General features: G+C 38.5%; 4 protein-coding genes across 7 annotated transcripts in view; 2 read left to right on the forward strand and 2 right to left on the reverse strand.

Moving 5' to 3' along the window:
* Positions 1 to 114: 114 nt before the first annotated feature.
* On the forward strand, positions 115 to 4,166 carry LOC100250738 (probable arabinosyltransferase ARAD1). The gene is made up of 3 exons (XM_002276404.5): positions 115 to 1,244; positions 2,694 to 3,059; positions 3,578 to 4,166. Exons 1-3 carry the CDS (start codon positions 315 to 317, stop codon positions 3,764 to 3,766), a joined length of 1,485 nt encoding a protein of 494 aa, XP_002276440.3. The 5' UTR covers positions 115 to 314; the 3' UTR covers positions 3,767 to 4,166.
* A 73-nt stretch (positions 4,167 to 4,239) lies between these two features.
* Positions 4,240 to 6,963, reverse strand: LOC100242206 (14 kDa zinc-binding protein). 2 transcript variants are annotated; one of them, XM_002276479.5, is made up of 7 exons: positions 6,856 to 6,963; positions 6,696 to 6,776; positions 6,422 to 6,508; positions 5,992 to 6,139; positions 5,180 to 5,297; positions 5,019 to 5,098; positions 4,240 to 4,571 (listed from the first exon to the last, which is right to left on the reverse strand). In XM_002276479.5, exons 1-6 carry the CDS (start codon positions 6,954 to 6,956, stop codon positions 5,031 to 5,033), a joined length of 603 nt encoding a protein of 200 aa, XP_002276515.1. In that variant the 5' UTR covers positions 6,957 to 6,963; the 3' UTR covers positions 4,240 to 4,571; positions 5,019 to 5,030. The 2 variants fall into 2 exon arrangements, with proteins under 2 accessions (XP_002276515.1, XP_010648872.2); XM_010650570.3 differs by lacking the exon at positions 5,992 to 6,139 and having other exon boundaries at positions 6,397 to 6,508.
* Positions 6,964 to 7,109: 146 nt separating this feature from the next.
* LOC100245605 (sulfiredoxin, chloroplastic/mitochondrial) lies at positions 7,110 to 8,237 on the forward strand. 3 transcript variants are annotated; one of them, XM_010650576.3, is made up of 5 exons: positions 7,110 to 7,202; positions 7,302 to 7,456; positions 7,659 to 7,692; positions 7,860 to 7,960; positions 8,050 to 8,237. In XM_010650576.3, the coding sequence occupies exons 1-5, from the start codon at positions 7,133 to 7,135 to the stop codon at positions 8,086 to 8,088; spliced, it is 399 nt and encodes a 132-aa protein (XP_010648878.1). In that variant the 5' UTR covers positions 7,110 to 7,132; the 3' UTR covers positions 8,089 to 8,237. The 3 variants fall into 3 exon arrangements, with proteins under 3 accessions (XP_010648878.1, XP_002276335.1, XP_059593589.1); XM_002276299.5 differs by having other exon boundaries at positions 7,867 to 7,960; XM_059737606.1 differs by having other exon boundaries at positions 7,133 to 7,456; positions 7,867 to 7,960.
* Positions 8,238 to 8,437: 200 nt separating this feature from the next.
* The window catches only part of LOC100264488 (protein NAP1), a 34,072-nt gene continuing 28,006 nt past the window's right edge, over positions 8,438 to 14,503 (reverse strand). Inside the window, exons 22-24 of the mRNA XM_002276425.4 lie at positions 13,269 to 14,260; positions 11,522 to 11,734; positions 8,438 to 9,217 (exon numbers count right to left, since the gene is read on the reverse strand). Coding sequence (XP_002276461.1) covers positions 8,722 to 9,217; positions 11,522 to 11,734; positions 13,269 to 14,260 — 1,701 coding nt within the window. The 3' untranslated portion in view covers positions 8,438 to 8,721. The remainder of the gene's footprint in view (positions 9,218 to 11,521; positions 11,735 to 13,268; positions 14,261 to 14,503) is intronic.

Consider the following 14,503-nt stretch of genomic DNA (forward strand, 5'->3'; position numbering starts at 1 on the left):
ATGATAGGATCGAGAAAATATTGACAAAATGGGATAAAAAGATTTATGTGACATTTTAATTAAGGAAAATTAATAATTTTTTAAATCCAACCAAGCTTATCATCGGTTCATGAATCATCAGCCTCTCATATCAAATCAAATCACCTTTAATATGATAAACGTCCACGATGATTTTCTCCCTATGCGCACGTTATACCTCGGCACCTCACCCGCTATCGTGTCCACCTTCTGCGCACGTTATAACTGTGCGGCTCCCTACCGACAGATCTTCCACCTTTGCACTTGGGTCTCTCCGTCCCTTTCGTCCATGAGCCATGAACTTGAATGATCGAACCAAACCCAGAAAACCCAGGATACTACCTCCCTCTTCTTCTTCTTCTTCTTCTTCGGAAACCCTAACCCCAATTCCCAAAATGGCGCGAAAATCCATTCTCAAATCAACTGTTGTGACCGTCTTATGCGTTTTTGGACTGTATGGGTTGTCCACCACTTTTTTCAACCCCATAAACCCTTACCACTCCAGGCTCGATCTTAGCCTCCCTCTTGATTCGTCGTCCAAGTCGCTTTCGCTGTTGAGCACTGATTCCGGGGAGAATTTGTCGAAATTTTCCCGGAACTTCGGGCCGGTGAAGGTGTACATGTACGATCTTCCGAGGAAGTTCACGTACGGCGTGATCGAGAGCTACGCGGTGGCTCGGGGAGGGCTGGAGAAGGTGCCGGTGGATGACGTGTCGTCGCTGAAGTACCCCGGGCATCAGCACTCCGGGGAGTGGTACTTGTTCTCGGACCTGATCCGGGAGGACCGGGGTAGGAGGTACGTTGTTAGGGTTTCGGATCCGGAGGAGGCGGATTTGTTCTACGTTTCGTTCTTTTCGTCTCTTAGTTTGGTGGTGAACCCAATTCGGCCAGCGAATGGGGAGGGTGCCGGAACTGGGTACAGCGATGAGGAGATGCAGGAGAGTTTGATGGAATGGTTGGAGCAGCAGGAGTATTGGAAGAGGAACAATGGGCGGGACCATGTGTTTATATGTCAGGATCCCAATGCTCTGCATCTGATTGTAGACAGAGTGAAGAATGGGGTGCTGCTTGTTTCGGATTTCGGGAGGCTGAGGAGCGACACAGCATCCTTGGTTAAGGATGTGATTTTGCCGTATGCCCATCGGATTAAGTCTTACAGTGGGGAGATTGGAGTTGAGAATCGAAAATCTTTGTTGTTCTTTATGGGAAATCGTTATCGCAAAGAGGTAATATTTCAAAACTCGGTGATTCAGATGTTGCCATTAACCATTGTGGTGTTCTGTATCTAATAATTAGAAAAAGACAATCGAAATTAGGGTGAGTCCATTATGTACTTATTACTGATACTCTAGGAACTTCAGGTCACTATTATCGTCTTCTGATAGGGAAAGCCAACAATTTATTATCGTAAAATCATTTTAAAGCATTGTTGTTTTCTGATAGATAATGATAAGAATATTATGGAAATACTCTGCCTGTAGGCCAATTGAGAGAACCCACAACCCCTGGATGTAAGATAATCCGTTTCCTTGAATAATTCTTTATATTCAATTGCTTGATCCAAGAAAATTAACTCCACTCTTATACACATGAAGTTGGTCCAAATTCTTGGCATCCGGCACCCTGTGGTTGAGCTGAAAGAACTGAAAACAAGCAAGTTGGAGTTACAAAAGGCATAGAACACCCCGAAAGGCCTATACTTCATGTACCTTGCGTCCCACCAATATCTAATTCTGTATTTTCTTCTTTGTGGATGATCAGATCTCAGTAACAATGGGTTGCAACAGTTCTATTTTTTTGGCTCCCAAGTTTACTAAAATTAGGTTTTGTATATTATTCCTTAAGTGGCCTATGACATTTAGATTTCAGTGCATCAATCATGGGCCTCATACTCTGTTTCTTTTATTGTTTTCAAACTGATCTATGGTTTTACATTTATTTAATAGTTTTTTCTCCTAATAATATGTTCAGAGAGAAACATAAGCCACCAGAATTTTTTCTTTATATGGTGCCAACTCTTGGTTGAAGCTCACTATGATGGTTAATTCTGTTTCTCTATATTTGTTCTTAAATTACTTATGTTTCTATTGTATATTTATTTGATTAGGCCAATTTATTTATTTGTTAGAAAAATCCCATCTAATTCCCCCCTTCTCCGGATCTCTCAATGCTAATTTATGTACAAGATGACCAAACCTGCATATTTCATTAGTTTTTCATGTTATAATTTTATTAGCTCTCACTAGAGGTGATTTTATTTTTTGTTTTGGCATCCTCTATGTACTCTCATGTACTTGAGGTGCATCCCCAGTCTTTGATTGGCATCTTTTATATATTTTTGTTTGCCTATCAAAAAAAAAAAAGGCTATCATCTCTCTCACTATGCTAATGTATGCCTCCAAGAAGGCCAAGCCTGCAAATTCAGGTGGCTTTCACCCTACAATTTTATTGCCTTGATGAAAATATGGTTATCTACTAGACTGATATTTTCTGCTTATTTCTCAATCACCATCTGGTTGTAGCCATTTGAAGTCGGAAATGTTGTCTGCCTACTTATAGTATAGGTTTCTGTCACATTATACGGGGACATTCCTGCTTTTAGGGTCTTTTTTTTTTTTTTTTGATAGATTGCTTTTAAGGTCTATTTTAAAATTTAAATGCTTCTCTATTTGTAGGGAGGAAAAATCCGGGACTTGCTTTTCCAAATACTTGAACAAGAAGAGGATGTTATAATAAAACATGGTGCACAATCCAGAGAGAGTCGACGTATGGCTTCACAAGGGATGCATTCATCAAAGTTTTGTTTACATCCTGCTGGTGATACTCCTTCAGCCTGCCGACTCTTTGATGCTATTGTTAGCTTGTGTGTCCCAGTGATAGTCAGTGACCAGATCGAGTTACCTTTTGAAGATGTCATAGACTACAGAAAAATTGCAATATTTGTAGATTCCACCTCTGCTGTAAAGCCAGGATTCTTGGTTAAGAATCTGAGAAAAATAACCAGAGAGAGAATTTTGGAATACCAGCGGGAGATGCAAGAGGTAAATACTTGCTGCATTTTCAGTTTCCTAGCTTCTGTACTGCTGTTTGCTGCCACACAACACTATTTCTTCCATTGTTAGTGTTTGATGTGTCAATGGCCTTTTTGTTTGATTTAGAGTATTGATAAAGGAATATATATTAATGGGAAGAATATAATCATTAATATTATTAAGTAAAATTAGAAGTTGTCCATGAGAAACTAGGTTGATTGATTCTCAAATGATGATCAACATCTTTTTACTTTTTTAAGTACCTAGAGTTGGGAGGAGGCATGTTTTCCTATACAGTCTTTATTTCAATAATGAACCAAACATTAACATAGATGTCACATTCTATAAGGAGATAATATCTCAGGATGCATACATGACCAGGAAGAAATGGTTATTCATGTTAATTTCTGTCTTATTGTATGTTATTAACTATAACAAGTCATCTATTATTGATTAAGCAATTCTAGTTTAGAGATAGGATCAGTTGGCTAGGTCAGGTCACTGAACTTAACAAGTATGTGATTCAGGTGACCCGATACTTCGAATATGAAGATACAAATGGAACAGTTAGTGAAATCTGGCGACAAGTCTCCATGAAGCTCCCACTTATTAAATTGATGATCAATCGTGATAAACGCCTTGTCAAGAGGGAAATGACTGAACCAGACTGCTCCTGTCTCTGTTCAAACCAGTCCGAGATCAGGACCTTTTTATGATGCCATATATTTGTCTAATGATTCTGGAACTTGGTAGTCCTGCAAAAAATTGTGGGATTGAAATATCAGCATCAGAAGAAAGTCTTCCTGGTTTCTGTGGGAGTGAGGAGTGGTAACTCATAAACTCCACTGATCAGTCTGTTGCTGAAGGTACTGGCGTTCCTTACATAGATTTTTTCCTTTTTCTTCTTACACAGGAAGGGACAACTGAAGTTTTTCTTATTTCATTAGGTTATCTGGCATTTAACTGTTATGGATGCCTAGGTGCTTTAGTTTTCCTTTCTGTTACTTCCATTTGAGGGCAGACTGTGCGGCTGTTTATCGTTCCGTGTAAATTACAATTGATTTGTATATTGTAGAAAATGAGGAAAAAAATGGAGCGGCTGATTCATTTCTTCCATTTTTGTTATCTTTGAATGCATCAAATGATCAAACAAATCAAGTGCCATTTTTTATTTCGGAAATTCTCTGTATAATTAAAGTCAAAAGGAATGCATTGAATGAAGAGTTGAATTCATATCCTTCTACATATATACCAGTTATTTCCAAGCCTCCATACAAAGAAAAATAAAAGATATCCAGGAAGTGATTCGGTCTCTCATCCCTCTGGGCCTAAGAAATTGCATTGAAAATAAACTGCACACTCTTTAATGGCCTTTAGTGCCTGGTTATTCCAGCGTAAGTAGTCAATGACACAGTACTCTTAACTCGGAAATGAAAAACACAATGGCATGTGAAGGAATTTTCCCATGTCCAAATGTCTTTATTGGATCACTTCATCCTTTCACGATGTTGACAATATTTCCTGCACAATTATGAAGCTTTCAGTTCAAGCAATGTTAGAAACAAGATGTGGGAGGAACTATAAACTTGCATGCTCTTTTTCTTCCCAGAAATGCAACAAATTGTATCCAAATGACTGAATTTCTGATGCTTCCCAATTAATTTATTTTCAGAAAAGTTCAAAAATTATCATTGGTATAAGACCCTGGACCATATGTTATTAGTCGCTTCAAATACAAAGGGAAGCAAGAATTATGGATCCATGCTTGCTATTTACAGTCTGTTCTAGTTATACAATGTTGAATTATCTTTAGCCGCAAGTAGAATGGAATGGGATGAAGGAAAATAGAGAAATTGTCCAAGGCAATAGGGAGTGAATTCTCAATATTAAGTCCAAGAATCATCAGTGGAAGAAAATGCAGATACAATGAAAAGGGAAAAAGGGGAGAAAATGAGAATACAAGTTTACCAATTCAAATCTTCAACCAGGCGGCCATTTCATCTGTCTCCCACCTAGTACATGCAAGTGGAGATGATACACAGATTGACCTGGAGCAAGAGATGATTACGCATGATGGAATCACTTATGAATAACCTAGAGAAATTGTACAGAATGAGATCAAAACTTACAGGCATCCGGACCACTATTGATGACTACACGAAACCCATCAAGAACACCTTCTTTCTCTGCCACTAATCTGGCTGCATAGAGAAGTTGACCCAGTATCTGTTCATGTCTTACTTCAGCCTGACAAAGCATAAAACGAAATCAAACATATTCTAAGTTCAGAGCCCAAATGCAGAAGCTGTTTATCCTAGAAAAGGAAAGAACAGAAAATTGTAACAATAGTTTCATTGTAGTAGCTATATTTCCCATGGCCATGCTAGTTGATGTGGTGAAGAATAAGATGTGTAAGGGGGAGAGACTTATTTTTAGATTAGTCTCTGCAACTTAGGAGCAATTACTGATGCTCTTTGGCATTTGCCAAGAAACCTTTTTCAAAGAAGATTAACCTTGTTTAACCAGACTATGATTTTAGTTAGTATTGCCAAAACTTCCATGGGTAGGTGTCATATGGTAAATAGTGAGTTCCGAAGATTCAATATAATATCGTACACATGAAAGTTCAGTGAAATGAAGTTATTAGATTTCGCAAATTCAAGGGTACATTATGATTTGTAATTGGGTTTTTTGTATTTGATATGAGGTCTACTCTAGTCTGAAAAAGCAAATGATGGCAAATAACCGGCAATCAAATCAGTCAACCAAATATCAGAATTCTTCCTCAAAGATCAAAAAGTGATAAGAAGAATTTAAGCAATTCTATGGCTCCATAACACAAAACATGCAAGTTTTGGGAAGAGAAACATAACCACATCCATTTGAAGACCACAAATACATCACAGTCCCAAGAACAAAATGGGAGAATGATAAATATAACCTTTCCAAGCTGTGTCAATCCATCTCTTAACTTTGGAATGACTAAAACATGAACTGGAGCTTGTGGGTTGACATCCCGAAATGCTAGAACTTTTTCATCCTCATACACAATGGTTGAAGGAATCTCCTTAGCTATAATCTTGTCAAATCTGAAAAAACATCAATTCTATCATATGGCTGCAATCAAGAACTTTCTCTGTAGAAAACTTGTCTGACTGAATTATTAGTATTACTATGGAGTCCTACGAAAATCCTAACTTTTGTTGGTCTTTACAAATGTTTCCACAGCAGTAGCATGGAGAATATCATCAAAACTTCCACATTCCAAAGGTTCAATCCATTAATTTCAATATACAATCTATCAAACTGAACAACTGCATTATGTAACTTGAATACGAGATCAAACCAGGGTTAGGTCACAAGGTAGATACATGGTTGGAGCTCCACTGTCGGCATTGGCTGCAGCAGCTTTGGCAGTAGCCTCTTCATTGTTTGTAGCACTAATCCGACACAGGGATCTAATAGAAGGGAAAAATCAACATTCAACAACATTTTTACCATCAAACAGATAATTTCATCATCTTCCCAAATCCCCAAATGGGGTTCTAATCAGAATCCAAAATTTCCTGAATTTTGCCAAATTTTAAGAGAATAGATTGGATTTCGAAAACCCAGAAACAAAAAACCGAGCAGAAAAAAGGGTACCTCCTGAAATTGACGATTGAGGCCGAGGGTTTTGCAGTCCCCAAAACCCTAACAGCCCTTGTTGTTGTTGATGCAGTGTACCTGTTCCAAAATTTCCCCAGCATTAGAACAATCAAACTCTCCTTTTATCTAGGGTGAGAGATTTCTGGAAAGAGAGTACCTCATTATAGAAAAGGAGGAGGTCATCGCAGCCATGGATTTGGAAGCAGAAGCACCCAAACCAACAGAAAAAATCATTCTTCCAGAGAAAAGAAAAACCATAAACCCCTGGCCTAGGGTTCAGCTCCTCTCCTTCCCTTTTGGTCCACTTTTTTTTTAGCCACGTGACAGGATGTCGAAGATATTATATAAAGACTTGGTCGTGCTCTATTTCTCATAATAGTAATCTCACTTCTCCAGAGGAAAAAAAAAAAAAAAAAAAAAAAGGAAGAGGAAAAATGGGGAGCTTTGTGGTGCAGTTCCCCAGCAAATTGAGGAACTTCACAGTTTGGGCTTCACCCAACAATGGTAAAATCTCCACTTTGATTCATTCCTTCATCCAATCACACATCTGCTTTACTTTCAGTTCTGTTTCAATGGGGTTTTTGGGTGGTTTTCATTTTTCAGGGGTCCCATTTGATTCTCCGCAGTCCAGAGGGCCAGTGATTTTGGAACTCCCACTCGATAAGATTCGGAGACCACTGCTGCGTACCAGATCCAATGATCCAGAAAAAGTGAAGGAACTCATGGAAAGTATCAGAGAAATTGGCCTCCAAGTACCGGTAACTGCAAACCTTTCGGCTTCTGAATTATGAGATTTTCTTCTTTTTTTTAATGTTTTTTCAGAAATCTCGTGCTGGGTTTTTAATTATTATTGTACCAACCACCGATTGATGGGTTTTCTTTTAACTTTCATTCTACGGTCTGGTCTAAACTTACTCGTATATGATAATTATTTGCAATCCTTCTGTTTGAGAACTGCAGATTGATGTGCTTGAGGTTGATGGAGCTTACTATGGTATGTGTTTATTCATATCTTTACTATAGTTCTTCTATCTAGTTCACAATATTTAGTGATCTGTCGGTAGGATTTAACTCCTCCATTCTTTTAATTAAGGAAAAAACTTGAAATAACTTCTGCAGAAATCCTGTTCAGCTGAAGCTCATGCTTCCCTGCTCTTTGAGACTGCAGGTTTTTCCGGTTGTCATCGGTACGAAGCACACCAGCGCCTAGGGCTCCCAACAATTCGTTGCAAAGTTCGACGAGGAACGAAAGAAACATTGAGGTTTGTTATCTTCTGCATCAATGCCCTAATGCCAATTTTTTCTATGTATTATCATCTGTTTTCTCATGTTCCGTGTTTTCATGTTGCAGGCATCACCTCCGCTGAGTGGTAGAAGGTCGTTGCTTTGAGAGTTGGGGCTCAATTTGGCTTTACTTCGATATCAACTATATCAGCTGTTGTACCCTGTTTTCAAGTCCAATGTTGTGTGGTTAAGTATGATCCTATGTCTGTAATTGCCTCTATATGAAGTTTGTGGAATTTATTGATCTTACACCTACTCAGATCTCAACCTTGTCAAGAAAGGATTCGCTCACCCGTCATTCCATTGTCATTCTAAGCTGAAAGGTTAAGCTGTTAAGATAAAGGGACATAACATATGGTAAGCTAATACCTTCCTGTCATGTGTGGTCTCGGATCTGTAAATGGAGAGACAAATTAAACAAAAATATATTAGTTAGGATATAGACTCATAAAATATATGGGGCAAACAACAGCAAGACATACATTGACGGACCGAGCATGAGAATCGAGAAAAAGCCTTCAAACAAGAAACCAAGTTCAGGAATTCTAATTACAATAGAAGGACGGAGATAAGCTTGATTGGCCTAAGGAGGCATTGGTACACGAATGAGATAGAAACAAAGTAGAATTAGAGATATAAAAATTGCCAAAATTTGTACAAGGGACCTGCCATCGATGGTGTATATTAATGGATAGCTGAGCAATGACACCTTCATATTCCGCATAATCCAGGTGCTCTTTTACTTGTATGATATAGGACCCGATCTTGATACCGCAAACCTAGGTAGTGGGCTGGGACCGGTACTCCCAGAAGTTGATCCTTCAGCATACTTAACTTTACGGCTTGAGCTATAATCCAATGGACCAGAGCGGCGAACATTCCGATGCCTACTGTCACTGCTCCGAATGGTTCCACTATCAGGAGCGTAAGAATGTTCCTGGCTATATGTTGATGATCCCCTGAAATAACCTGAATCAGTAGCACTTGACTGAGGAGTAGAGTCGCCACGGAGCTGCCGGAACCCTGGAGATGCATGTGCCAGAGAGACGGCAGGTGAGTGGCGAGGTGATATGCTCAGTAATGCCAGCTGTGCAGATGGGGAATTTGCATAGTACTGGCCATATATTGATCGCAGAATGGCATAGGGAACATGGGGTTCAAGTGAGCTTCTTGGAAGGTATGACGAGATCTCGCAAAGTTGGTCCAGGAAGATAAGCTTTGGAACAAGATTAGACCTGAGCAAGATAATGGAATGTTATTAGCAGTTTGCAGAAATATTGTACTAACACAGGAAGAACTAAAATTAGCAATAATTGGAATAAAATAGTAAGAATGCTTACAGAAGAATATTAACCAGGTAGGCCTTCCATAGTTTCTTTTAACAGCTAAAATCATTGGAGTGTTGGGATACATAGAAATTAATTTAATTCATTCTTTTGTTTCTCATAATGTTCAAATAATAACTTCATCGCTTAAAACCAAACACAAGGAATCATTACCAAAGCTACAAATATTACATGTTACCAACCATATCACACACACACCAGTGAAACATATATCTTAGGGACTGTAGGTGATTTCCTTAGAAGTGTTATCTTGCTACTGACAATAGCTACTTTAAAAGAAAGCTCAGTTAAACACAAATAAAGGAAAACTATGGTTAGGCATTTCTGGCTTGCAGTGTGTAATTCTTGTTTGCTAGAGGACTGTTATAATTGTGGGGCTTAAGGAAAACCCAAAACAAATCATTAAATAATATTATTATTGAAAAAGAGACGACTAGTCATAACCATTGAATTTATGACAATTCTTGGTGTAAGAAAGAAGAACCTTTCAGGGGATGTCTGACAGACGTGTCAACGTCCTGTACAGTACTAACCATTGGATCATAGAAATTTGGGATGATCTAGGCCACTAGTCAAGGATTTGGAGTGGCATGGGGCTATATAAATATGCTAGCCCTCTCCATTTGATCATGACCTCTATGCACCCTTAAGAATTCTTCTAGCTTTATTCCTACTTCCCCTGTACGGTTATGCCTCATATTACTCTAATCTTCTCTAGCTTGCTAAATGTGGTGCTAAGGCACTTGGAGTAGTGTCTACAGAAACTCTCTAGGTTGTAAGAGGTCAGGGAAAAATCACATGTTCCAAGTTTTTGAGAGAGATTCAACAATCGAGGAGTGTCTCTCTAGTGCTTGAGGTAAATCTCTCAGTTGTGAGAGTGGGCAAAGCACAGAGTCCAAGGCAGGGAATGAAACAATTCTATTTTGGAAGAGATTCCAAACCCAAAAAGAAATCTCTCAAAAGCTTGTGGGATTTTGACAAAATTTCCTCTTCTAGGCAGAGAAAAGGGAGAGAAGTGAGGTGGCAACTGGGCCAGGGAGGCTCTCCACATGAAGGAGAGGACCCTGCATGAAACCTAATCCTCTTTATGGGCACTTTGTCTCCCTTTTTCAAGGAGCATCAGGAAGGAGACAAGCCATGTTAAGGTGACGATTCCACAATCAAGGAGGATTCTCTCAAAGGATTCCAGAACTTTAACAACTGCAGTAACTGCAATCCCTTTTTGAAGACTCTCCCACTTACTTCAAGGAGCACCAAGAAGGAGATGAGCTTTTACAAGGTGAGGGCTATGATCTCTCCTCTTTGTGACCTTTTTAATCTCTTATTTGGTTAATTGTTTATAGAGATGTAAAAAAGACCAGAAAAAGAAGAAAATGCAGGGAGGGAGAGAGGGGAGGAAGAGGGAGAGAAGAAGAGGGTTTGAAATTGTTTTTTTTTTTTTTTTTGTAGCCAAGAAGAGTGTATCTATCCATCTATCTAAATATAAAACGCCTGCAAAAAGCTGCAACAAAGCACACATGATGTAAAGGAGAGAGTTTAAAATGATATATTGCCCTTTCTTCTGTTTTCCATTTTCACCTTCTTAATCAGAGGTTAAAGAGAGCCTATGGAAAGCATATGACAGCACTCTATTGACAGCCTTACTCATGAGGATAATGATATGTTTCTTTCATATTGGGTGTGTTGGAAGCAAACCAGCTTTGGGTTATAAACTTAAGGCAGTATCTTGAGATGTGTAACTTGAAAATAAGGCAGACAATCATAATATATCCATGAAAATATTAAGAGGGCAATAACAAGAAATGCTGTTTGATACCCAACATGATCACATAACATAAGTCATTACAATGAAGATGATAATGGTGAGATTGATGAGATGACTATGGAAAGATAAGAATAGAGAGATCATGAATCAGTGGATTTGCAAGAAAAACTACAAGTAGCTCAATAGATAAACCCAAAAGAGAACATTTCGATGATTCAACCATGTTTAACAAATACAAATTAAAGTTAAGAAGACACAATAAAACTTAAAAAGACAGTGAGAAGAAAGCCAAAATGTACATGGAAACAATCAGTATAAAGAGAATGAATATATGTGTGAACTAAGAATGAATTTTCAGAGAGTGGAATGATGCACGTGATAGTATGAGGTACCATGTAGCATAATATGAAAACAGAAAGCATTTCTACCTGTTAGTTTCACTCCAAGAATCTAGTATTATTCCTGCAGAAAATTTAACAAAGATCTGCATTGCAGACTTTATGCTTGCTTCAGTTGACAATCGGCTCTGTATTTCAGAATCAAAAGTAGCAGCAACATGCCCATTTGAGAGAGAACTTTTCTGATGATGTTCTCTTTCCAACCTGACAAACTCACTTCCAGCAATCACAGCACTGATGCACCTGCAAACAAAGTTCGGTTGTGAAAGAGCTAGCAATGCTAGTTAATAGGTTTATCAAACAATGTTTCCAGAACTAGACCAGCCATTGAACCAAAAAAGTCGTTAAATCACAATTCAATGGTTGGATGGGTGGCCCAACCGCAGTTGAACCATGAAGTCAGCATGACACCATAAATATATAATATATATTATCAAAACTAAAAATTATCATAACAAATTATATATATATAATTAAAAAACTTAATGCTAGTTCATTTTTTATCAAAGATAACATGTAAATGTATTAATATTTCTAATTTCATTAAATAGAACAAATATAGCATGTAACTGTCAAGAGGATATATCCAAGAATGAAATGAGATTTTATTATTTAACTTTATCTACATTTCAACGGCTATATATTCTATCATTCTATTATCTTAAAAATTACTATTTTTTTTTTTTATCAATAAGCAAAAGAATTGTATTACGAAGAGGCACTAAAATAGCGACCCACAGAAGTACAATAAAGAGACACTCACCCTCTTACAATTGGACCCAAAACAACAAGGAAAAACAAAAAACATTCTCCCTCGTCGCGAACCCACCCAATCTATAAAATCTATTAAGGTCGAAGGACCACCTTTTATCCACAATTTGGTCTCCAACCAAAGTAAATACACAAAAGAAGCTTTCAACCTTTGGATGGACAGCACACTATCTTCAAAGGCAATTTTATTCCTTACCTTTCAAATGACCCAAAACAAGCATAACGGTCCCACTTGCCACACCACCTTCCTCTTTTTACCCACTTGCCACTTGCCACTTGCCACACTATCTTAAAAATTACTATGCTTTTTTGCCTATATTACTCTCATGTTTGTCATCTTACAAATAAATTTCACTACAGATTGATAATGATGTTAAATTTTTTTTAAATATTTTATTAATATGAATCATAATATTTACTCAACCTAGTGGCTTAGGCTCCCAAGGAGCCTGCATTCAAGCCCCACTCCATTCAAAGAGAGAGACAGAGGGAGAGAGAAGAAAAAAAAAATCTTCCCATTCTGCACCAGCCACTTGGGTGCTTGGACTGCTGGGTCAACCAGCTCAATGCTGGTCCAACCTCAAAAAAGGCCAATCGGTGAATAACTGAGGAGATGATCAGTCTGCAGTCCAACCGGCCCAACCAGCTGGCCAGTCCAGTTTTCAATACATTAACATCAACATCTATAAAGAAAATGCACAAGCCATAATGTTTGGGAAAAGATTATATTCAGCAGTCTGATGCATGAGCCAGATAACCTTGCACATGCACCAGGAAAATATCTGGTTCCGAAACCTCGTCTTGAGCAAAAAAATCTGATATCACTTTATCAGATGGTTTTATTTCTGTAGTTGTACTAATTAAGGTCCATAAACTAGATGGACATGAACCATCCACATGTATACCTCATACGATTCTATGGTCAAGTAAGCACTACAAATCATGTTCAATTCAAGCACTAAGAAATGTAACAAATCCTAACCAGGAGATAATAAAAACACCAAACCTGGCCAAGCAATGGATATTGTTGTTGAAGCCACCAGTATCAACGTTGAAGGCAGTAGAGCTCCAGATATTGGATGTCATGAAGGCAGCAAATAAATACGGTAACAAGCTCCAAGAACCATCATTTGCACCTCCAACTTCTTCTAAAATCATTCTCACCCACTCAGAATCATGATCACTAACTAAATTAACACTGTTTGCCACCACCCTCATCCTCCTTATTTCCTTCTTTTCAGGTATTTCATCGGGTAGATCCTTAACAACCCCAGATAATAATGAATATATCAAGGGCACACCTTCTTCAAGAACAGCTCCAGCAGCTTCTGCCAGTAGTTGATCAAAGGCCAGTGCTTGCCCTGCCTGAATACAGAACCCAATTATTGTGTCCATATCCACTATCTGCCTCAAATACGACTCTTTCTCTGTACGATCACCAGAATGCATGCCTGCAGCAACTGCCTCTAGCACCTCACGGTTTGACCTCAATGATGTGTCAATGCAATTTAAAAGTGCAGCTGTATGTTCTTTCATCATTCTGTCTAGCCTGTCCACTCCATAGCCACCAAAAATACGAACATAAGATTGCAACTCTCTAAGATCAGTAACTGATTCGGCGAAGTATCCACCCACAGGCCTCGTACTCTTGAAGCATTTGTGGACTGGTGCAAAAAGGATTCCAGCACCTGATATATCCTTCACAATGTTCTCAATGTACCAGTTGCAAACCGCTTCAGCTGCTGATCCAGTATTTAGATCAGCTGGTTTCTCAAACAAATGCAGAGAAGAAACTGGCCCTGAAAAGGCCTCCGAGAGTAAAACTTCTCTGATTCCCTGGGTTAGGTCCATGCTAATGTGCTGCTCTGCTAGATGGACTATGCTGATATGTCTGTGAAGCAGCGATTCCAGAACAGAAGGTCGTTGAAGATCATTATCAGTTTTTAGTACAGTAAGCAGTCTCCTTCTGAAGTTCCCAAGGATGCATTCTCTCATATACTGCACAGTGCAATAGGTAATGCTATACTGGAATCACAAAAATCTAATGTGGGTGGATATAAGTTCCAAGTAAACCAACAAACACATTTACATTACTCAGTCAAATATTACACATGATGCAATTATAAATAAACCTCTGGATTATCTACCTAAAGCAGGCAAGAACCAAACTACATCAACAATGCAATCTGAGCATGAACAAATAATATTGAGAAAAATCCTAAAGGATTCACAGAGATCCCA

This window comes from Vitis vinifera, chromosome 1, assembly GCF_030704535.1.
Source record: "Vitis vinifera cultivar Pinot Noir 40024 chromosome 1, ASM3070453v1".
Lineage (NCBI taxonomy): Eukaryota > Viridiplantae > Streptophyta > Magnoliopsida > Vitales > Vitaceae > Vitis > Vitis vinifera.